The 26,275-nt window shown below is 34.1% G+C and overlaps 1 protein-coding gene across 2 annotated transcripts in view; it reads right to left on the bottom strand.

The window, feature by feature from the left end:
* Window positions 1–26,275, bottom strand: part of DYNC2H1 (dynein cytoplasmic 2 heavy chain 1) — a 453,597-nt gene that overhangs the window by 328,552 nt on the left and 98,770 nt on the right. For both annotated transcript variants that reach the window (XM_056794452.1, XM_016433898.2), the window contains exons 36-41: window positions 25,363–25,478; window positions 23,559–23,758; window positions 21,782–22,046; window positions 18,682–18,889; window positions 13,736–13,865; window positions 1,258–1,413 (exon numbers count right to left, since the gene is read on the bottom strand). In XM_056794452.1, coding sequence (XP_056650430.1) covers window positions 1,258–1,413; window positions 13,736–13,865; window positions 18,682–18,889; window positions 21,782–22,046; window positions 23,559–23,758; window positions 25,363–25,478 — 1,075 coding nt within the window. The remainder of the gene's footprint in view (window positions 1–1,257; window positions 1,414–13,735; window positions 13,866–18,681; window positions 18,890–21,781; window positions 22,047–23,558; window positions 23,759–25,362; window positions 25,479–26,275) is intronic.

Genomic DNA, 26,275 nt, shown 5'->3' on the forward strand with positions numbered 1-26,275 from the left:
AATAAAAATATCACTACATTACAAAATGATAGGATATGGGATTTTAACTCATGAATTTACCAAATTCAGTTACATTGAATTATCATCCAATTTCTTGTTGTCTTAAATAGGCATGCAAATTCATGTCTATCTTATGTATATGTGTATATATGAGGTATAGCAATTCTAAAACAAAACTTTTTATAGAGGATTGAAAGAATATAAGATCCAAAGAAGGACACTAAGTTCAAAGGCTCAGCAGTCAAAGTGAAGTAAATAATTTATGTTAAGAACATAGTGGATAAGAATTGTTAGATAGATAAGGCTTGTACTTGAGCTAAAACCCATGTTTATTTAAATTGTTCTGAAGAAGTACTTAATAAAGGAATTTCTGTATGCAATGAATGTTATTGCCTATAAAAATAACTGATTTGTTCAGAAACTAGTGGCATAGCTCCTCATAATTTAGTAACTCCTAATTTTAAGAAAGGAATTAAGACTACAAACCACAAAGAGCACAATAAGGGTCATCTAATGAGTAAAAATAACTCTTCAAATTAACGAAGACACAACTAAACTTCATTCTCCAGAACCCTAACTTTTTGAAGTTGGAATGAACCAGAGAAATAATCCATTCCAATAGTTTCATTCTATAGAAGAGAAAACTAGATCCCAAAAGAATCCAATTGAGTTGCCCATTCTGTTACTGGTTTCTAAGCCTTAGATTTTGAATTAGCTATTGATAGGTAGAGTATAGTTTTCATTTTTATTGCTAGTTTTCATTAGTATGTTAAATATTCAGTACTTTTTTAAATAACACATGGTTATAATTATTTTAACAATTTTGACAAGTGTAAGTTAGAGGCCTTGAGATATACATTGAATCCTTTTTGATCTGTATCATAAGTAAATACTTAGCATAAATAAGAGCATTCAATGAAAGATGAAATCTCTACTATGCAAAGAAAGCAGGCCCCTTACAATCTTAATAGAAGGAAGATTAGGGCAACTAGATGACCTACTATATAACTTTTCCCTAACATAGAAGATGCTGACCAGAAAGGTAATAGCCTATGATTGAGTGAACCTAATAGAAATATTATCAATAAATTCAAAACAAAAAATATTCATAGTGAAAAGAAAAAACAATACTGCTTAACACAGAACTTCAAAATTTAGCAGTTCTATATCCTGTTATGAATGGTATAAGAGTTAAAAGTCAATGACAAGAAAAATAGTCTTTTGTGGGTGAATATAATAAATGAAAGTCATCATTACCTCTTTGGTGAGTTCTAGTCTTGATTTCATATTAAGATTTCCACCAAGGCCTCTTATCAAGCTGATAATAAATTCTTCCCGACTTCTGCACCCATGTAGATGAGACAAACCATTCATCACAGTTCCAACCAAACTTGTTTCAACTACATAGTCATTCTGCAGAATAAAATTTGTAGCAATAAGAGAAAACAGATGATGGTAGTCAACAAACATCAGAGGTGAAAGCTTCCAAATTCTTCCACAAGTCAACTTTCAACCCTTTTCACTTAAAAGAATTTTATCCATAAAAATAAGGTAGAGAAGTCAAGTTTACATTGCATTTAAATAATTTGATATCTAAATTAAAACCAGAAAAAATTAAAACCATCTATCACCTTGTCTACATGATTGTCTATTTATACTATAGAGACCTAATAGATACTGGACTTAAAATTATTAAGATACATTCTAAGAAATCAAGAATCTTCAAAAATGGGCTAAAAAGGGTGGAAGGAAGGAAGGAAGGAAGGAAGGAAGGAAGGAAGAAAGAAAGAAAGAAAGAAAGAAAGAAAGAAAGAAAGAAAGAAAGAAAGAAAGAAAGAAAGAAAGAAAGAAAGAAAGAAAGAAAGAAAGAAAGAAAGAAAGAAAGAAAGAAAGAAAGAAAGAAGGAAGGAAGGAAGGAAGGAAGGAAGGAAGGAAGGAAGGAAGGAAGGAAGGAAGGAAGGAAGGAAGGAAGGAAGGAAGGAAGGAAGGAAGGAAGGAAGGAAGGAAGGAAGGAAGGAAGGAAGGAAGGAAGGAAGGAAGGAAGGAAGGGAGGAAAGGAGGAAGGGAGGGAGGAAGGGGAAAGAAGGGAGGAAGAAAGGGAGGAAGAAAGGGAGGAAAGAAGGGAGAAAGGGAGGAAAGAAGGGAGAAAGAGAGGATGCAAGGGAAAGAGGGAAGAAAGAAGGAAGAAAGAAGGAAAATGAAGGAAGGAAGCTAGGCATATAGTTTCTTGGTACTACTTATATTCAGTGTTTTCTATTCTGTCAATTATTTCTGCTGTGTAGGTCATAATTTATTCTTTCTCAACTCTTATTTCTCTTTTAACCTTTCTGAAATATTCTGCAATGGCCCAGCTCTTTTGGGGATCCACAGGATCCTTTACTTCCATCAAGTATGCTTTTTTTTTTTTTGCTTTGCAATATTTATTCATAGATGTCTAGACTAGTTGATGTGGAGATCATAGTCTCTTCAATTATTAATATTGTCCTTGTTCATTCATCCAAATCTTTAAACAGGAAAAGGGTGCTCAGGAAACTAACACTGACATAGACAAGAATCATAAACAACTAAACCTAGAAGATTCTTTAGATTCTTTCACATTGTCCAAATTGTTGGAAGAGTTCTACATGTTTCTGATCCATTCTCAGCAATCAGCAGAACTGAACCATTCTGAGCCTGGTCACATTCAGATTCTACCAAAACAAATCCAGCTTTCTACAGCAGTGCTTACCTGGAATACTTCCTGAACTGGCTGATTCCCAATAGAAGCAAATTCACTGGTTTAAAGGAAACTACTTAAGGAAATATGAAAAATGGGGATTTCTCCAGCAACTAGGACTTTACAATGTTCAAACACATTACCTGTGCCCAACAAGGATCCATAGAACAAATAACTTTCTTACTCCCTCCTAAGCACAGTATGTACCAGAAACTCTTCATTCCTTAAGCACAGCAATGGCATCATTGGTAGTCACAGCAAGTCTAGCCTTACCTAGAAGTCATCTGCATTGGTATCCCTGATTATGAAGAATAAAAGCAAGAGGGAAGGGGAATGGAGGAAAAATAAACTAGATGGGGAAGATCAGTTGGGTCTTAGTATTCTCCAGATCCAAAATAAACAGCAAGGCAAAACGACTTTTGGAAGTTGAGATATCCTGTCTTTCCTTTAATATGTGCTTCAAACAGCCTACTTTGACTTACAAAATAGGTGGTTGATGTAATTTAATATGGAGATCTTTAATAAAGTTTTCTTTCTCTTCAGATCCTTGGCAATTTTCAGTTGCTTTTTGTTTTAGCTTTTTTCCTTATATTCCCTTATAACTCACTTTTTGACTCTTCTTGTAGCAGTTTCCCTAAGGGAAGACATCAAAGCCATTTCAGCCTTCTCCTAAATTTACTGGCCAGTATTCCTCTGCCTCAGGCAGATGTTGGGCTCTTTCCCTTAGGCTTAGAGGAGTGTAGCAAGGGAGAGAATGATTGACAGGTCTTGAGACATAGAATCTTGCCTGAGCTGGTTGAATCAGAGTTCCAAAGAACAGTTTTGCCAACTGCCACTCTGGAGCAGAAAGGTGAAGGAGGAAGTTGTATAGCTGAGACATCCTGGAAATCCATCCATCAAGCAACTGGTCTTTGAGGATCTACTGGCTTTGGTGAGAGGAAATCTCCAATCTTCTGGTGAACAGTTACTAGAGAGCAGAACTCTACTTTGCTGAGATGATCTGAGAATACCATACCTATGATTCCTGATATCTGAACATCCATTGACTCTGTGTGTGAGATTTTGGGTATTGCTGTGGGATTTAGCCATGATGGTCTTTAGTTAGGTAGTCAGAGTAAGCTTAATTATATAATTAAATATAGAGGGATAAGAGTCAGATGCTAACCTTTTCCCCTTATTCCATTCCCAAAACCTTTCCTTTACCTGTTAATAAATTCAATTTTATTTATATTTGCCTTTTCCCTTTGTGTAACCTTCCTTTCCCCCGTTCCTAAAAATCATAACAAGAGTGGAATAATAGCTACATTCAAGGGTCCTGGTTCAGTTTCTCCTTCTGCCTTTTCGTTTTGCTCTTTGGGTAGACTTCAAGTTTTTACATATAGTGTTTAATGTAATAAGGAACATAACTTCTTTTCCCACCACTGACCACATTTGTTTTGTTCAGTTATATCCAACTCTTCGTGAGCCCATGTAGGGTTTTCTTGGTAAAGAAATTGGAGTGTTTTGTCATTTCCTTTCACAGATCATTTTATAGGTAAGGAACAGAGTCAAAAAAAGGTTCAGTGACTTGCCCAGGGTCACACAATCTAGTATGTATTATAGGCCAGATTTGTACCCAGGAAGATGAATCTTCCTCACATCAGGCCCAGCACCCTATCTGCTACATCACCTAGCTGCCATCAACCACATTAAATGGTTTCAAAAGGACAATTCTCCATGATGTTTAGATAGTAAGTCAATCAATAAATATTTATTGAATATGAAGAAGCTCATATTCTAATCAGGGAGACAAAATGTAAACAACTATATACATATAAAACATATAGAGGAGAAAATGAGTATAATTTCAAAGGGAAGGGACTAATATTAAATGGACTGGGAAAAGTTTCTTACAGTAGGTGGGGCTTTAGCTGAGGCATTTTGTGTGCACAGATGCATTGGCAAGGAGACCAGCAATCTCCTTACATGAAAAAGAGGTGAAAGAAGAGTGGAAGAAAGCAACCAGGTGATGAGAGAAAAGGAAGAGAAGAAGGAAATAGCCTCAAGGTTTGTTTGGGTTTTTTTTTCAATAAAAAGGGAAGGGAGGGAGGGAGGGAGGGAGGGAGGGAGGGAGGGAGGGGAGAGAAAATGATTTTTTAGCCTACTACTCTAAAGTCTGATACATAGAATGTAAGCTCCCTCCCCAACAAGGTTCAGATCTTCATGTGGAAGTACAGTAGTCTCTTCTAAACAAGAGTCTTACCAGCCCACAAGGTTGTCTTCCACTTAAGCCACCAATGCCAAATGGAGTAGAAGAATCAATCCCAGAAAACATACTCCAAGGACCTTGATGTCCTCTACAATCTCATCTTTTATAGACCTTTTCTCCACGTCCCTTCCTGTTTCTTAACCTATGACCTCTATTTGGAGCACTCCAGCCATGTTAATGGGATGAGTCAGACAAGAAGAAATTTCACAGTCCTGGGAGGAAGGGGTTCCTTTTACACATTATATTTGAATCTGGAGTCAGCAGGAAACCATTGAAGCTTATGGAGTAAGTGACATAACCAGACCTGATCCTTATGAAGATCATTTTGATAACTGAGTGGAGGATACATAGGAATTGGGAGGTTTCTAGCAAGCAAACGAAACGCGATTTTGATAATATTCCAGGTATAAGGTAAAGAGGGCTCACACCTTGCAAGTGGCAGTGTCAGAAAATATAAATATGAGAAAATTACAAAAGTAAAAATTAATAGGACTTGGAAACAGACTAAATATGGGAAGCAAGAGAGAGGGGGCAATAGAGGATGACACTTAGATTGTGAGCTTGGGTGGCTAGGAGGATGTGGTACTCTTGACAGTAACAGAGAAGTTAACATGAGGGAAAGGTTTGGGGGTAAGATAATGAGTTAAGTTTTGAACATGCTGAGTCTAAAGTATCAATGAGATACCCAGTCCAATAGGCTGTTCACAATGTTGGCAATTAGTAATTTCAGAGAAAGCAGTTTCAGGTAAAGTATTAAGTCAGAAGTCAGACTGAAGAGAGCTAAGAAGAGAGGAAGAAGAGAAGATGAGAAGGCACCTTTAACAGGCAGTCTTCTCAAGGAGTCTGGCCACAAAAGGCAAGAGAAATTCATGACAAAGCCTGGCAGGAATAGCTGAATCAAGTGAAAGTCCTTTACAAAATGGGGAAACAGCAAGTAAACAGGAAGACTGAAAATAAGTGCGTGAATGGGTATGACAGAGAGGTCAGTGTGCTGTGCCAAAGAACACAAAAAGAAATGGTGGCATTTTGTGTGCACAGATGCATTGGCAAGGAGACCAGCAATCTCCTTACATGAAAAAGAGGTGAAAGAAGAGTGGAAGAAAGCAACCAGGTGATGAGAGAAAAGGAAGAGAAGAAGGAAATAGCCTCAAGGTTTGTTTGGGTTTTTTTTTCAATAAAACATGAGATAAGGATTACAGCTGAGAGAGTGGGGAGGTCTGAGGAAAGAGGAAAAGTGAAATAGATAACCAGCCAAATGTGGAAGGACAACCTTGCCTGAGGATTCAGTTTGAGGTAATATAGCTCTGAGCATGATTTGGGGGTTTTCTCTAATTTCATTTAGCATCAGATGTGTAAAACTAAAGGCAGTGGATGGAGGGAATGATTCAAGGTTGATACTTAGAAGTGAAGATTCTTTGATGGGGCAAGGAGTCCAAGGAATTAAGAGGAAAAGACAGTGAGGGGAGGAGGAGAATATGAGTAGACAACAGTAAAAGAAAAAAGAAATTAAAATTGAGAGCTTCTATCCAGGCAATGAACAAAGAGCAAATGGAACAGAGGAGGATCAGGGAACAACAACCAAAAACACAAACTCCAGTGAATTGGACACAGGCTTTGGAAGAACTCAAAATACAATTAAAAAAAAAAAACAATTAAGAGAGGCTGAAGACAACTGGGAAAGAACTGAAAAAGCAAAATAAATCATTTGGAAACAGAAAATAGTGTCTTGAAAGCCAAAATTAATCAGATAAAAAATGAGGCAGAGGAGATGAAAGATGAGGCAAAGAAAATGAAAGATGATCTCCAAAGAAAATCAGACCAGAAGGAGAAGGATGACCAAAACGCCAGGGATGAAATTCAGTCTTTAAAAACTAGAAGCAAACAACTTCAAAAGGCAGCAGGAAACTATAAAACAAAAAAAGAATGAAAAAATTGAGGAAAATATGAAACACCTCATTGACAAAATGGAAGATGTAGAAAACAGGTCAAGGAGAGATAACTTAAGAATCACTGGACTACTGGAAGATCATGAAAAAAGAAAAAGCCTGGACAGCATTCTAAAGGAAATTATCCAAGAAAACTGCCCGAACATTCTAGAGGAAGAGGGAAAAGTGGAGATTGAAAGAATCCACAGATCACCTCCTGTACTTAATCCCCAACTGACAACATCCAGGAATGTTATAGACAAATTCAAGAACTACCAGACCAAGGTAAAAATATTACAAGCTGCTAAGAAAAAGTCATTCAGATACCATGGAACCACAGTTAGGATAACACAGGATCTGGATGCATCTACACTGAAGGACTGAAAGAAATGGAATATGATATTCCAGGAAGCAAAGGAACTAGGTCTACAACCAAAAATCAACCATCCAGCAAAACTGACTATATTCCTAGAGGGAGAAGTATCATCATTTAATAAAATAGAAGACTTCCAAGCACTCATAAAGAAAAGACAGAACTTGAACAAAAAATCTGAGGCCGAAACATAGAACTCAAGAGAATCACCAAAAGGTAATTAAGAAAGCGGGGGAAAACTTTTTAAAGTGACCCAATAAGTTAAAATTATTAGTATCCCTACAAGGAAAGAGGATATTGGTAACTCTTAAAAATTGTTATTATCACCTGGGTAGCTAGAAGAATTATACTTAGATGGAACAGTGACAAACTATATGGTATGAAATGTCAAGATACATACATACATATATATGTGTGTGTGTGTGTGTGTGTGTATATATGTATCTTGACATTTCATATATGTATATATGTATATATATATGTATACATATGTGTGTATATATATATATATATATATAACTAGAGGTAAAAAAAAAAGCTAATACTAAGAGATACGGGAAAAGAAACAAAATGGGGCAAATTTATATGTCATAAAGAAGCGCATGGTGGGAGTGGAAGAGAAAACCAATACACTGGAAGGGTAAATAGGTTGGAGACAGAAAATACTTAATACTTATATGCATTGAAATTGATTCAAAGAGGGAAGAACAATCAGATCCATTGGGACAGAGAACTGATTCATGCCCTATAGAGAAATAGAAGAGTAACAAAAGGACCAGTGAGGAGGGAAGCAATAGGGAGGCAGGGGGAGGGGAAATAGTTTTAAAAGACCATAAAGAAAATAAGAGGGGAATGAGAAGGGAAGGGAGGTGTATAAGGGGAAGTAAAATAAGGGTGGGAATTAGGGGGAGTGATTAAAAACAAAACAGTGATGTAGAAGGAAATAATGAAAGAAGAAAGGGCAGGACTATGATTGGAAATCAAAATGTTGGGAAATACAAAGCTGGTAATCATAACTCCAAATGTGAATGGAATGAACTAACCCATAAAATGCAAGCATATAGTTGTGAACCTTAAAAATTCTCAGACCCTACTTCATAAGGTTTGGTTAAGTCCATTCCCCATTTAAACAATGAAGGAACTTAGATCAGAAATGTGAGACCTCTACTCCACCCCTACTTAAGCCTGCTTTAGGGGAAGAAACTCCTTGCTGAACAATGAAAAATACTTAAACCCATACTTATAGTAAGGCAAAAGTTCTTAAGCTGTGCCTATTTTTAGATCTAATACAAAAGGATGCTAAGTACCTATAAAGGTCTAGCAACTTGTGAACTTACAAAAGGCAAAGAGGTGAGAACTTACTCAGGCATGAATTACTCAAAAGTTTAGCCTTCTTAGGTGTGAATTAAGAATGGTCTGTCCTTTGGAAAACGTCTGCTGTGATTGGTAAATGTGAGAACTTAAAGGGAGGTGACATAGGAGAAAATTCCCTTTAAAAGGAGAGGAAATGCTGCCTTGGGAGATGGTCTCTCAAAGAACTCTCTCTGGAGATGGCAACTGGCCAAAGCTGAACTGGTGTCTCTCTGAACACTAGAATCCTTGCTTGGAAAAATCTTGTGGTGAGTGGATAAAAGACTGACTGATCTCTCTCTTAGGGCTTGGGCCTGGGCTGGCCAGGGCTGGCTTGGGCCAGCCTATTTTTTTCTCATTATTTCCTTTTTCTCTCTCTCTCATTTATTCCTTAATTTTGTATTAATTAAAATCTCTATAAAACCCAGCTGACTTGGGTATATTTTAATAAATGGGAATTTTCCCCTGGTGACCACATTATATTTGATTTAAAACAAGACACTATCTTGAAACAATACTTTCTGTGGTCACAATTTAAGCTCCAACTCTTTTATCTGCCACAATTTATGTCTTCCACTATTTTAATCACTACATAGCAGAGTGTGTTAGAAACCAAAATCCTACCATATGTTGTCTACAAGAAACAAACATGACAAAGGTAGAGACACATAGGGTAAAGGTAAGCAGATGGAGCAAAATCTATTGGGCTTCAACTGAGAAAAAGAAGGCAAGAGTCAAAATCATAATATCTGACAAAGCCAAAGTAAAAATAGATCTAATTAAAAGAGATAGGGAAGGTAATTACATCCTGATGAAAGGCAGTATAGACAATGAGGAAATATCAGTACTCAACATGTATGCACCAAATGGCATAGCATCCAAATTTCTAAAGGAGAAACTAGTGAAGTTCAAGGATGAAATAGATAGAAAAACTGTACTAGTGGGAGACCCGAACCTTCCTCTATCAGAACTAGATAAATCAAAACACAAAATAAATAAGAAAGAAGTAAGAGAAGTGAATGAAATCTTAGAAAAATTAGAGTTGAGTAGATATGTGCAGAAAAAAGAATAGGGACAAAAAGGAATACACCTTTTCAGCAGAGCATGATACATTCACAAAGATTGACCATGTACTAGGGCATAAAAGCATTGCAAACAAGTGCAAAAGAGCAGAAACAATAAATGAAACCTCTTCAGATCACAATGCAATAAAAATAATTACTAGGATACATGGAGAGGCAAATCAAAAATTAATTGGAAATTAAATAATATGATTCTACAAAATGAGTTAAAGAACAAAGCATAGAAACAATGCTTTCCTTGAAGAAAATGACAATGAGGAAACCTCTTTTATTTTGACAAAATCTATTGGATGCAGCCAAAGCAGTACTTGGTGGGAAATTTATATTAATTTAATTAATTTAACTAATTAATTTAAATTAATATCATATATTAACAAATTAGAGAGGGCAGAGGTCGATAAATTGGGCACGCAAATTAAAAAAATATAAAGTGAACAAATTAAAAATCCTGAGATGAAAACTAAATTAGAGATTCTAAAAATTAAAGGAGAAATTAATAAAACAGAAAAGATTAAAGAACTACTGATTTAATAAATAAGACTAGAAGCTGGTATTTTGAAAAAACAAATAAAATAGACAAAGTACTGGTCAATCTAATTTTAAAAAGGAAAGAAAACCACATTAACAGTATCAAAAATGAAAAGAGAGACCGCACACCTAATGAAGAGGAAATTAAGGTAATCATTAAAAATTATTATGCACAACTATATGGCAATATATGGCAATCTAGGTAATATGGGTAATTATTAACAAAAATATAAATTGACTAGATTAACAGAAGAAGAAATAGAATACCTAAATAACCCATATCAGAAAAAGAAATTGAACAATCCATCAAAGAACTCCCTAAGAAAAAAATCCCCCGGACCAGGCGGATTCACAAGTGAATTCTATCAAACATCCATAGAACAACTAATCCCAATATTATACAAACTATTTGACATAATAAGCAAAGAAGGAGTTCTACCAAATTCCTTTTATGACACAAATATGGTACTGATTCCAAAGCCAGGCAGGTCAAAAACAAAGCAAACTATGAACCAATCTCCTTAATGAACATAGATGCAAAAATCTTAAATAAAATACTAGCAAAAAGACTCCAGCAAGTGATCATGAGGGTTATTCATTATGATCATGTGGGATTTATACCAGGAATGCAAGGATGGTTCAATATTAGGAAAACCATCCACATCATTAACCATATCAACAAGCAAACCAACAAAAATCACATTATCATCTCAAAAGATGCAGAAAGAGTCTTTGACAAAATACAATACTCATTCTTATTGAAAACACTAGAAAGTATAGGAATAGAAGGGCCTTTCCTAAAAATAATAAAAAGTATATATCTAAAACCATTAGCATACATCATTTGCAAGTGTAAAGGGTGAAATTATGGCTGAGACTGAATGTATAATTAATTTAGGTTGTCAAGGATTTATTTATAAAAATCCTAATTAAAAAAAAACAAATAAAATACCCAAGTCAGCTGCCAAATTTTATGGTGATTTAATTGATATAGTAGAAAAGATTAAGAAGAAGGGAGAAGGAAAGAGTGAAGGATTCTCCCCCCGCCTGGCTGGTACCGGGCAGAAAGATTAGAACATCTAGAAAGTAAGGGTTTGGAGTGTGGAGGAAGGAATCAACCTGAACTCCAAAAAGGGGTTGAGCTGAGATGCCTGAACCTGAATCAGGTCAAGGACAAAACTCACTGCCAAAACCCAGACAATAACTGCCACCACTCCCAAGATGTCAGAACGCCTAGCACGCTGCCAGCCAGAGTCTCATCTCCAGGGAAAAAGGAAGAGGCAGGAAGTGATGTGCCTTATATGGACATTTTTGCATCACTTTTCTGTGTCTCATCTGTACCAGTGAGAATTTAGCTTGACTTAGGACAGTTCAGAGGTCTGTCCTTTTTTTTTTTGCACATGTCTGTTGAAGGCCATCTCCTCAGATAATTAAATCTTGAGTTTGATACCAACTTTCAAAATCTTGTTAAACTGAGTAGGGTGGAGAATGTAGAGTTTCTAAGACCTGATTCTATTATTCCAATTATCTCCATTGTTACTGATCAGGAAATAGCTAAATCACATCTTCAAAAGAATGGTCTGATAAGGGTGGAATACTTTTAAAATTCACAATAGGGGGATAAACTAGAAGCCTTCCCAATAAGATGAGGAGTGAAACAAGGATGCCCATTATCACCTCTATTATTTAACATTGTACTAGAAACACTAGCTGTAGCAATTAGAGAAGAAAAAGAAATCTAAGGTATTAAAATAGGCATTGAGGAGATCAAGCTATCACTCTTTCCAGATGATTATGGTCTACTTAAAGAATCCTAGAGAATCAAATAAAAAGCTACTAGAAATAATCAACAACTTTAGCAAAGTTGCAGGATACAAAGTAAACCCACATAAGTCATCAGCATTTTTATATATTTGTAACACATCTCAGCAACAAGAATTAGAAAGAGAAATTCCATTTAAAATCACCCTAGACAATATAAAATACTTAGGAATTTTATCTGCCAAGACAAACACAGGAACTATATGAATACAACTACAAAACACTCTCCACACAATTAAAATAGATCTAAATAATTGGGAAATCATTGATTTCTCATGGGTAGGATGAGCTAATATAATAAAAATGACCATCCTACCCAAACTAATTTACTTATTTAGTGCCATACCCATCAAACTACCAAAAAATGTTTTTTACTGAGTTAGAAAAAAATATAACAAAGTTCATTTGGAAGAACAAAAGATCAAGGATATCCTTGAAAATAAAGGAAAAAAAAAACATGAAGGAAGGTGGCCTAGCAGTACCAGATCTCAAACTATACAATAAAGCAGTGGTCATCAAAACAATATGGTACTGGCTAAGAGACAAAAATGAGGATCAGTGGAATAGACTTGGAGTAAGTGGCCTCAGCAAGACAATTTATGATAAACCCAAAGATCCCAGCTTTGGGGACAAAAATCCACTATTTGATAAAAATGCTGCGAAAATTGGAAGACAGTATAAGAGAGATTGGGTTTGGATCAACATCTCATACCCTACACCAAGATAAGCTCATAATGGGTGAATTACTTGTATATAAAGAAGGAAACCACAAGTAAATTAGGTGAACACAGAATAGTATTCTTGTCAGATCTTTGGGAAAGGGCTCAGCTACGAATATTCTTGTACAAGTCTTTTTCCTCATGACCTCTTTGGGATACAAACCCAGCAATGCTATAGCTGGATGAAAGGGCAGACAGTCTTTTAGCACCCTTTCGACATAGTTCCAAATTGCCTTCCAGAATGGTTGGATCAATTCACAACTCCACCAGCAATGCATTAATGTCCCAACTTTGCCACATCCCCTCCAGCATTCATTACTTTCCTTTGCTGTCATGTTAGCCAAAAATGCAAAGTATAAAAATGCAAACCAAAATAGTCTAGGCAAAATTTCAATAAACTGTGGGAAACTCTGCCCTTTAGAATCTCTGTTTCTAAGCAATGCTTGAAGATAATTATAGTCTCTGACAACCATTGACTTAAAAGACAGAGTACAGAGGTTTTTCTTTCCTAAAGAGGATGAAGTCTAAATATAACAAGTAAGGAATCAGTATTATCCAGTAAACTTCCTGAACTTAGGCATAAAATTCAGGCAACATTTTTATAAAGTGGGTATACACTGTCATGTAAACAATAACCCAAAACTATCAGACACTGGGTTGTGAGCTCCTTGAAGATAGGGAATGTCTTTTGCTTTTACAGAGTACTTTGTTGTTTATTTCTATTTCTTATATACCCAGGACTTAGTACAGTGTTTGAGACATAAGAAATGATTAATAAATATTTATTGACTCCAAATATTGAGCAATTCTAGAACTGTATGTGAGCTACAAAATACACATGCTTGAGAAAGTGTAGAGGCTCTATCTGTGAGCTAGTAAGTTGTATTTTGTCATCCCTGTTGTCCAAAGGAAAAAATCAAGATAAATGATTATCTGACTATCAGCAAAGTAGTGAATAACATAATCAACTGACCTGTTTAAGAACCCACTGTAAAGCCTTTTCAAAATAATCTCCAATCCAGTTTTCAAGATTAGTTCTATATTTATCAGGCTGGTTTCTCAACCAAGATTTTATCAGAGAATCAAGATCTGTCTCTTCATCACTGGAAAAAAACACACAAATTGATTAAAATAACCATATAACCAATACTTATAAAATTATTTTTAAAAAATAACAATATTTTGTTCTCAAAATCTTAATCTATTTTCTCTGCTTTTTTTCTATTTATATCAACTACTAAAGATTGTTTTTGTTCAATTATTTCAGTCATGTCCAACTCTTCTTGACATCATTAGGCATTTCTTGGCAAAGATACTGGAGTGGTTCATCATTTCCTTCTCCAGCTGATTTTAAAGATGAGGAAACTGAGGCAAACAAGGTTAAATGACTTGTCCAAGGTCACATAGCTAAATAAATGTGTGAAGTCATATTTAAACTCAGGGGGAGTTTTCCTGATCCCAGACCCAGAACTCTATGCATCACACTACCTAGATGCCCCAATTACTAGAACATAAAGGAAAAATAATTTTGCTTAAAGACCTCTTATGCAGAGTAATCCCCTATCTCCTGGGACTCACTGTGTTCTTTAGATGAGTGGAAAAAAAGATGAATACTGTATTAAGTTTTCTCATTGAATGAAATGTACTGTCCATTAAAATACACTAATAGTTCTTACAATATCCTCACTATCTCTAGGTTCACAGTATAGAGACTGGAAGCCTTTTCTATAGTAATAACTTCCCTCCTGATAAAAATCTTAATCATGCAATGCTATATAATTAGTGAAATGGAGCATTTATATTTTAGTAAAATCTTGAAATTGATCATTTTTATGAAAGTACATGCTAATTCTGAGAATAATACTGACTTTTAAAACTATTTAAAAATATATGCTATGCACTTATTCAGTGTAATAAAAATATTTTAATGTTCATAATAATCTCCAAAGGAATAATTTTTAAATGAAGGGAATCATTAATAGATGCTCACTGTAAAAATCAATTCAAGATAATATAGATATTCTAGTAACCATTTTAAGTGGAGTAAAGATGTTTCTATAATAGAATTGAGAATGAAAGAAAAAATGCTGAAATTTTATTTTTACTCATAAAGCAGTTTATATCAAAAAGGCCTTGCAATCATCAAAATGAACTATAGATTTACTTAGAACTCATTATTCTGCTAAGGATTAAGACAAGTTTTTAATATCATTCATCAAGTTAGTGTATTTGGAGACAGATGGTATTAATGCTCTTACTAGTTCTGTCCCTTACCAGTTTTACATGATCTTAGGTAAGTCATTTTAAAATGCCCAAGATTTGTCTAAGCCCTAGTTTCCTCATCGATAAAACCAAGAATAATAATACAAAAGTAGAGTAGTGGACAGTATATATGGAACTTGTACTCAACAGAAATAGAGCTGAATCCTGACTCTGTCACTGATGAATTATGAGATTTTTGGCAAATCTCTCCACTTTTCCAGAATCTTAGAATTATGATCAGTAAATAGGGATAATAACATTTGTAAGAAAATGGTTTGTGAACCTTAAAGTTTGTAAACCTTTAAGGAACCTTAAAAACCTAACTATGAGGTATTATTATTTTTTAAGTTAAGAGATCAAAGCATCAGTGATTGCCTCAGTATATATACTCTTTCCACTGTTGTGAAAGAAAATCCATTCAGGCCTTTTCATTCTTTGTAATTACTATCCATTTCTTTCTGTAAATTCCTGATGAGGAATTTATTTAATCCTTTGGCAGAATGGGTATGATTCCTCTAAAATTTGGTGGAGACCAGCACTATTTAAAAAAAAGATGGACTTACAAGAAACAGTGATGCCACATGTTCCCCACCTCTTGACAGAAAAATGACAGACTAAGACATTCATTTTTGGACATGGACAAAGTGAGAATGTGTTTTTATTATGCACATTTGTAGTGAGGATTTTGTTTTCTCTCCCAACACCAATAATATTTTGAGGGATAGAAGGCAAAAGGGAGAAAAATATATGCCTGTTAACTGAAAAAAAAATATTTTTAAATGGTAAATAAAAATATGAGCTTAGTGCTTTATTGATTATAGACTATTTAAATAAAAGTGTGAAGGTAATAAAAAATAAATTACTTATAACACAGAAAAATATGAGAAATTCAGAGAAAAGTGAGATGACTTGGGGGGTACCCATACACAGAGATTTGGCAGAACTAGAACAATATACATGATGACCACAAAAGTTAAATAAAAAAGATTCAAAAATTAACAAATTGTGACTAATTATGAGGAACAATCTTGGCTAAAGAATAGCACCTCCATACTATTAATGAATAGAGGAATGTAAAATGTTATATATGCCACCAGAAGAGTCAGAGTATCAACTGGTTTTGCTTGGCATTTTTCTTTATTTGGGAGTGGGGAAGATTTAAGTGGATGGAAATTATATCAATAAACAAACAAATGAAAATTAAATTAAATTTTAAAACATCAATAAAACTTTTAAATTAAAAAAGAGGTTTTTGTATTAAGGGAAGTGTTTGGGATCACTGGTAGTAATCAAAATGTGATTCAAACTATTCCTCATAGTCAAATGTGGGTCCACAGTTCACTCACTACCTGCCTGTAGGATCCTATAAAAATATATGATAAACCACCTTACTGGATAGCATGTATTTTTCATCCATGTTTTTTGGAGTGTGGATGGCTGTCCCTTTTTATTTTGAGTGACTATGAATCTATTCAAGAGGTCCTGTTGTATTCCCAAGGCCTTATACAATAAGAACAATAGCAGTGGGAACATGTGAAGAACTTCTCAATCAATAGGAAATCCCTCTTCTATTTGGACAATTCAGAGAACACAGGACATGACATGGTTGAACACCTTTGCTGAGCACCTCTCAGTCATCCAAATAGAATATATAATATGTACATATATATATAATGAAATCTTTTATTATCTTAATATAAGAGATAGTCTGCTGAACATTCAAAGGTGTATTTTGTTCCACTGAGCCAAATGTTTTCCTATAATCAGTAAAAAAGACACAATGGAATCTATACTTTCAGACTTTTATTGCATTGGTTTCCATATCTCCTGGCTTAGTGTTTGCAGTCTCAGGAGTGGTCTTGGGCTTTTAGGCAAAAAATAGCAAGATTCTGAGTGAAGATTCTTTAACTATCCATTATCATTAATCATCCTTTCAGTTTACTTGTGTCCTTTTCATATTTTTCAAGGTGAAAAGTTTAAGTTGTGTTGAATCCAATATAATCACATGCAAGATTTTCTTCATAACTTCATTCTTTTTCTATACTGACATTGATTTTTTGTTTTCAGTCATTTCAGTCATGTCCAAATCTCTGTAACCTCATTTGGGGTTTACATGACAAAGATAATGGAGTAGTTTGCCATTTCCTTCTCCAGCTCATTTTATACACAAGGAACTAAGGCAAATAGCTTGCCCAGTGTCATACAGCTAGTAAATGTCTGGGGCCAGATTTTAACTAATGAACATAAGTATTCCTAATTCCATGCTGAATGTACCACCTAGCTGCCAAATTGATTTTTTTAACCTTTTGTCTAACAAATCAGTGATCTGATGGCACAGGGAAAAAAAGCCAATATTGAGGTGACTGTTTCTAGCTATTAAAATAGTTAAATTCATTTTTGTTTTATTTTTTTTATCTCCCAACTTTTTCCTTACAGAAAAGTTTTATAGTATAGTATAGTATAGTGTAGTGTAGCGTAGCATTGCATTGCATCGCATCGCATCGCATCATATTATGTTATGTTATATTATATCATATCATATCATATCATATCATATCATATCATATTATATTATATTATATTATATTATATATCATATCATATCATATCATATTATATTATATTATATTGGATACAAGTCATTGGTCTTATTTTTCAATGTTTTTTACTGCTCACCCCAGTACTCACTTTCTCAATGAGTTCACAAAATACAAGATACATGCTACTGTTGATGTTACTATTATCAATTACAGAATAACTGAAATGGAAGGATACTAAGAGATCACCTAGTTCAATATTTTCATTTGAAAAATTAATAAATTCATGGTAATTAAAATAAAATAAAAATTTTAGCAGAGAGAAGAAAAAACATTCTTGCAGGAAGAAAAAATGAAGAAGTCTCCTCCAGGAATTATGTAAATTATATTTCTTTTTCTAAATAACTATATGAAGTAAATACCATAAGATGAATGCCTAAATTACACAAATCATTATGAAGTGAAGTAAACTAAGTCATTGATCAGAAAACCTGTTTCTCCCTGGAGAAAGCAAAAATCATGAATTATCTTTCCTATGAAGGTCAGTCAGCTCAGAACTAAAACAACATATGGTCAAGTGTCCATGAAAAAGTGACTCCCTTACTAACAAGGAAGCTAGTATAGGATAAGATATACAATGGAATGTCCTGTATCCCACGCTAATGATGCATCTGGCTTCTAGACAATAAGGCCTGCTTGCTTCAATTATTTTGCACCTGCTCATCAAGGTTATGTCTCATTAATGGACATTGTTTGCTTTGTATCCTGTACCCTATAAAAACTGCATTGTAACTTCAGTCTGACTCAGCTTTCACTAAAAAAGTATGCCCTGACCATTCACTACATTTGTTAATCAATAGATTAATAAATATATGTTGGTTGCAGTAATTGAACTTCTGGGTGTCTGGTTTCATTTCATGAAGTATCCCACTTCAATTATGTGCTACAGAAAAGCTCTTCTACCACAAACTAAAACAGGAAACAAGATAACAACCTAGCTTGTTTAAAATAAAATTGTGAAAATGATGTTTCATTTAATTTATTCAGTGCTACATTATTCTTATTTGTCTAAAAAAAGTTTAAAGAATATTTTCACGCTATGTACTTCAAATATTCTTACCTAAGAAATATCATTCCCATTCTAGATATTGTGGCTGGAGAGGCACAGCTTAAATCATGGGTTTCAAATACAAAGTTTACATTTGGGCCAAACTGAATCCTCTCCCCACTGGGCATAGTAAGTAGTCGGTTATCATCAAGTACAGAATTCAGAGATTCTATCCACTCAGGGTCAATGTCACCATCACAGATTATCCATGAGTTAATATCTATTTTCAAAACAAAAAAATAGAATCCAAATCAAAATTAACAGAAGAATCCTAAACCAGAAATAATCATCTTTTTTCCTTTACAATGACCGAGTTATAATTTGACAAAAGCTACTTAACATCATTTAAACTGACTACAGAGCAAAATGTGAAAGGGAGAGTTGTGACTTATTATGCTAATTTACATTTTATACAAACCCAAATGAGATACTTCAGAACAAAAAATCCACTTGAGTGAATAAATACTCTACAGCAGTCTACATTTACTAAATAAATCAAACTTCACCTCAACTTTGCCCTGTGAAGACATAGGAAAAAATATTTTATCTTTATTATATTGTTTTCAAATTTATGATTTAAAAATTTTAAATAAGTTATGATTTCAGAAAATGATCAGAGTTCATATCATCTTTAATTTTAATTCCAAATACAATTTTATCATTCTGCCTGTTCATGAAATCACTAGGCTATCTGCCAAATTGCAGAAGATCTAACATTATTCCTCAGTAAGTTATTCTGAGTGCAGCTAACAAACTCACCTAAGATATGCTGGCACCTCATTACTATACTCTTTTAGGGAGTATACAATTTAATACAAAGAGGAATTATCTTGACCTCCATGAAAATAAACAAAATTATTTTGGTCATAAATTTTAAGAAGGACAATATTATAGGGATGCCATTCTTTCAATATTAAATAAACAAAGATTTATTGAGTACCCACTCTGTATAGGTCACAACATCAGTCAATGAAAAAAACATATACTCAAATGGATCTCTAATCTCATCAACATGCTTTCCAAAGAAAAATCAGAGCCTATACATGCCTGCCCATCCCATATGTCTCTCGTTCATATACTTCCATAAGATCATCACCACCAGGGAGGAGATGAGGGACTTTAATCATATTTTTTGATATTGAAATGATAAAAGGGACTTTATGTTAACTTTCTTTGTCTTATCACATGACAAGACTATCTTTTTTATCTTATGTTTCTTTGATGTCATTGTCTACTCATGTCCTTCATAGTAATTTATGTATGCACACATTATAACCTATTATAATGTAGCTCTCTCCATTTCCTTCTTAGTGAAATTCATTTCTAATTCTTCAGACACTCGTGTTCATTGACTCATAGTTATACAATACTACAAGTAGAACAAAAATCTTAAAAAGAACTATTTTTCTGAGAGAAATTTGGAGTCATTAAAAGAATCCAGCATTTCTTTCTGTTTCCATTTATTTAACTCGAATCCTCACTACCACACTTTTTCCCCTATAAATCCTAGATTTTCTTAGTTTTTCTTTTTAATCTGTAAAATTACCTGTTCCCCCCAAATCTTTAGCCTACTCTATTCCTTTTGAATAAAACATATATTACCAGATTCATATTCCATACATGAGTTTTATCCTACCATATTAGTGACATCAAATTTCCTTCTTTGTAAGATCTTTTATTCATTTTGCTACCCCATTAAAAGATTGCAAGAAGGAATTTTTTTCATTTTTTTGTTTTTGTATTCCAACACATAGCATAGAAAGTAACACCTAACATAGTGCCTATAACTTAATAGGATGATCACTGAATGCTGTTGATTCTTTAGGTACAACCCATCCCTAGTCATGAGACTGTCATTGCTATATTTTAGTCAAAGTCGAGAAATTCAAAGCCCTAATTCAGATATCTTCTTAAAACCAAAGACATCACCTTCTTAACCAGTTTTAATGCATCCCTTTGACACTGGTGATTCTTGTTTCATATGGTGGTGGGATCCAACTCATGATTGGGTTGATGATGAACAACAGAGAAATTAAATAAGTAGAATAAGATTCAAATAGAGGTCGGTTGTGTACTTGTGTGACAAGAGCAAAATATTGCAGACTGAATTTGAAAAAGGGCAAGTGAGGTTGAATCTTAGGGCTGGGTTCTATCATTGCAGAAAAGGACAGGAGAGCAGCCAAATTTAGAATTTCATGGTCAGATTGATTCCTCATATATAAGGAATGCCTCCAGTGCCTTGCTTTACAATTGGTCCAAACTGCTGACCCTACCTTGTATTGATACTCATGAGATTATATCAGCATTTTGGGAGCTAAGATGAACAAACTATAGCAGAAGGAGTGAAATTAAGGTTCAGTTTCACAACAGTTAGAAAAGTCAGCTGGTATGTAAGATCTAGCAGGCAAAGATTCAGGCCAGATGGTAAATTATCAAGGATTTGGGGGAGAAATGGCAGGGCAAATGGCTCCTAATTAATATCTCTTGGAAATGGGGTAGTGGTCCAAAGAGTAGAGTAGAGCCTGATGTTTCAAGAAGATGGGGATAAGGTAGGAGTGGTCATACAGTAGAAAGAATTGGTGTCCACCACTTTGTGGGAATTGAATAGTAGAAGTTGGTGTAAGATATGTGTTTTATTTTACTGGTTAATTCCTAAGTCTCCAAGATATACAAAAAGAAACATCTCACAGAAAAAAACAACAGAAAGAGAGTCCAAAACATATTTAGTGTCAATTCAGTAAGTTGAAGGCTAGATGAGAGAGTTCTGAAAAATCTGCCTTTGCCCTCTAACTTTCACAATTAGGCCCCAAGTACTAATTGGCTCTTCAATCTGCCATGAAATACATATAAACAGGGACCTTTCTCAATGTTCTGTCTCCTATATATATATATAGCAAGTGAACTCCTTGAAAGAAGGGATTTTTTATTTATATAGAGAGATATTTTTTATTTGTATTTCCAATGCTTGGCACATGGCAGACACTTAATAAATGTTTTCCATTCTATTATTATCAGATACTTTCATTGACAAGGCTTTGAAAAACCTTTCATTAAAAAATAGCTTTTCCAGAAGTAACTAAGAAAGTACTAAATCAGACAGTTTGAGACCCACCTTGAGGTTCCCGTACAACTTGCCGAGCACTGTTTGTGAGAACACCATCAGACCATTCCCTTGTATCCATGTCAATATGGCCTAGCAACTGATGTCGAGGCATAGCTTTGGGGTTCATGGTGTACTGTTTTACTACTTTGCCAACTTTACACAATGCTGCCCTTAACATCCGCCAAAGGGTAGATTTTCCAGCACCACTTGGACCAACTATGACTACTCCCATCCTTTGTCGTAACTGTTCATATAATTCCAAAGCCTTCTTGATCTGTTTTAAAAAATACATATAAATACATAAATATATACAAATGGGGGTATAAGATGTATATATGACTATGTATATATATATATATATATGTATGACTATGTGTATATATATATATGTTTCCATATAGCAAAGCATATATACATTTTGTTGTTAGACTGAGTTAATCCATTGTTTTAATATTTAGTAAGGTTTTTGCTTCAGAGAAAGTTAAAGGATATAAATAGCATAATAATAAAATATACATCTGTGATGTAACATTAAAATTATGTTAGGAAGTATAAAAAAATCAAATATTTTACATAAAAAAACAAGACTTAGCTGCAAATCACTAGCAAAACTGAAAAGGAAATATAAAAGACTCATTCTAAGTATAAATTTTTTTCCCACATAAAAGCAATCTTTAAAACAACTTCTTTTTTTTTTTTTAAACCCTTACCTTCCGTCTCGGAGTCAATACTGTGTATTGGCTCCAAGGCAGAAGAGTGGTAAGGGCTAGGCAATGGGGGTCAAGTGACTTGCCCAGGGTCACACAGCTGGGAAGTGTCTGAGGCTACATTTGAACCTAGGACCTCCTGTCTCTAGGCCTGGCTCTCACTACACTGAACTACCCAGCTGCCCCCAAAACAACTTCTTTTAAGAAATCCTCATGACCAATTAATTGCTAAAAGCTAGTACATATTTACTCCAAATATATTAAATATTAGTTACCAAATCATTTTACACAACTGTAAAATTATATAACAGAAAAGCATATCATTAAAAGAATTAACTAATATATACTGTAACAATATATATACACCAACATATATCTGTGATTGGACTGGCAGTTCTTGAATGACTAAACTGCAACTACTTACAAATTAATAAAATGTTGTCCCAACCTGTCACATGATAGATAGTCCTAAATGATATGAAAATGTAACAAGCACATTTTCTCACTAAAGGGATATGATCTCAGCTAAATGCTTTAAGACAAACTGTTATTTATCTACACGTGTCCCGTTCCTTCCATGGTGTTACCTACTTTTATTCCAAGCCAAGCTTTCCCAATCATATATTCCCAACTTGGCCACTGGAACTTTTATCTCATCACTCTTGTCAAACCTTTTGAATGTATTTATCTTTACTCTGATCATTGTGTAGCACTCTGGTAGACATCACAATTCATACTATATACTTTTTTCCCTCAGGCACAATCTTTCCCTTTTTAATTATTAACATAGGCTCAGGGTCAGGTAGGTAGTTGGGTCCGATTTGGCCTCTGACATTTCCTAGCTGTGACCCTGGCTTATGGGCAAGTCATTCAGCACCAATTTCCTAGCTCTTCCCACTCTTCTGTCTTAAAGTCTCATAGAATATTTTACAATAGCAAGAGAATGTCTTCTAAATTCATCAAAATATCTTCTAAAATATTGATGTAGAACTAATCAATAAATCTCTGTAGTTTTGAATATTGATTTAATGACTCAAAATGGTTGACTTCTACACAATAAAATAGGATTTGAGAGTTACCTGGTTGGGTATAATTTCAAAGTTTGCTTCTTCAAAGACTTGTTTTAAAGCTGTACTTAGTTCATCATATGCTACATCCTTAAAATCAATTCCAGGGAAGACATCTTTAATCAGTGCATCAAACCGTGTGCAGTCCACAAATGTAAATTTTGACATGGTATTGAGTCGCAAAGCTTGAACTACAATATGGCTTTCATTCACTGAGGAAAAAATGTAATTTAGAAGTAATTTAAGATAATTTCAATGTTTTAACTATCCTTTGAAAAGTCTATTTTTTTTTAAAGAATAACTGTTTTCAGTGGCAGATGGTACTTCCTTTGAAGAAACATCCTCTACCAATACAGAATTTTCAGGAGCACTGACAGGTTTATAAAACTTCTGGCATAGGAATCACTTGCCTAGAATCATATAAGCAGTTGTAGATAAAAGGCAATGAACCAAGGTTTTCTAAATCTGAGCCTAGTTTTCTATTGTTTTCTTTATCCTGTGCCACATTTTCTTGTGATGATTCTTTTGTTCATATATAATTATTCTTTTAAGAAACATTTTCTCAGGTTTTTTTCCTACACACTTTTGAGGTTTCTAGCCTCCATTAAATTCATGCAATAATGCTTCAACATGGTAGTGAGTTCCTGAAGGGTATGGTAAAAGAACTAAATGTTTGGCAAATCCTACAAGCTTAAAGCAAGACAGGCTTTAAACCAGCGGTTCTCAACCTCTGAATTTGTAGCAGTGAGAATACATAATGCATATCAAGTATTTACATTCCGAATCATAACAGTAGCAAAATTACAGTATTGAAGTAGCCACCAAAATAATTTTTTGGTTTGGGGTCACTGCAACATGAGGAACTATATTGCAGGGTCACGGCATTAGAAAGGTTGAGAACCACTGCTTTAAACACAGGCACAGGAAACGGCTAAATGTCTTTAATCAAATGACAGATTTAGATAAATCTGAAGTCTATCACCACATAAACCATAAAATGATCTTTTTCAAAACTTATGAAACAATATCTGATAGGTAATATAGCAGTTGAAATCTAGAGGAAATACCCACTTCAATAAAAGCATAGATTCTTGAAATAAACTTTCTATATTTGACCCTTAGAGCCCTAGAAACTTTTTAATACATTATGCAAAAATTTTCAAACATAAACTCTGCTACAGAAACTTTTTTAAATGTCACCAAATAAAATATTGAAAATATTCCAAAATACAAAATAATCAAATCATGTAATAGTAACATTAAAGTAATTCTGTTTTTCTTTAGCTATTAATCATTTAAATCTTTAAGTTACCAAATAAGCCATTCACATAAATTCTTCTTTTATAAACTGAAACTCATATGCACAGGTATTTAAATATAACAGTTAGTAAATCAATATAACTAAATTCAAAAAACATTCAGTGCCTGTTATACGTAAAGAAGTGGGCATGACGTTGGGGATTCAAAGTTGAATAATTATGCAGTCCCTTCTCTCAGAGAACTTAAAATAAACTAAGGCAGAGAAGACACATGCACAAATAAATATGATACAAAGTATGACATAAGCCAAGAATTTAAGCTTCCCACTCATGGATACAGAAGTTTATGAATGCAAACTTATCATTTGCTTTACATGAACAGAAAAAGATGCAGATTTATCTTGCCATATACAACTACCACAAACAAGACTAACAGGTAAAAATTTCATGGATTCATATGCTTATATTTAAGACTTGAATGCTCACATATGTATTTCAACCACTAATAACACAAACTGCAGAAAGGAAAGTTATGAATTTGAAATAATTAATCATACCTTTTTCCTTTAAGTCACTTTTCTTCAACTGACGAAGAAGATTTCCACTTCCTCTCAGTACTGTCTTCAAAGCTCTTAAACCCCAATCATAGTGCTGCTGAGGTGTCAAAAGCTCTCTAGAGTTTAAAAACATTTGTATCTTAACTTTCAGCTATCAGTTGACCAATTAAAAAACAGTGAAAAATTCTTATTTTTGTCACACTTAAAGAAATGCAGAATTCATACACGGAAAATCAAGTTGCAGTAAATGACTGCAGTTATATTCTATTGATTTCGAAGTTTAAATTGTTATTTTCTTCTATTGTTATAGATTCTGTCATTTCTGATCTATCTAACCTCATTTTTGGTTTTCTTAGCAAAAATACTGGAATTATTTGTCATTTCCTTCTCCAGTTCATTTTATGGATGAGGAAATGAGGCAAATGATATTAAATGACTTGCTCAAGGTCACATTGCTAGTAAGTATGTGAGGTCAGATTTGAACTTGGAGAAAATTAGTCTTCCTGACTTCAGGCCCAGGACTCTATCTAAGGCACCAGCCAATCTACAATAAATCACTTGGAAAGACTAACTTTATAGAATTCTGATAGTGGCTTTCACTGAATTAGGGAAACCATAAATGAACTAGCAATTTAATCAAAACAATATTTGACAAATCTCCTTTTTTTTCCACTAAGCACTCTCATCAGCTAATTAGGCATCCAAAATAAAGACAGTTTTCAAACTTCCAAGTAAACATGGCAGCAGTCTAGACTCAGTTCTCTTACTCTCCTCACCACCTACCCATATAAACTACCTCAAAAGGCAAAAAAAAAACTAAATTCTTAGGAATGAAAGGGCTCTACAGTAAGGTTGAAGGTACATGGGATTTGGACATTTCCACACAATAAGGGGGTGAAAAAGCTTCCACCAA

This window comes from Monodelphis domestica, chromosome 4 (assembly GCF_027887165.1).
Source record: "Monodelphis domestica isolate mMonDom1 chromosome 4, mMonDom1.pri, whole genome shotgun sequence".
NCBI lineage: Eukaryota > Metazoa > Chordata > Mammalia > Didelphimorphia > Didelphidae > Monodelphis > Monodelphis domestica.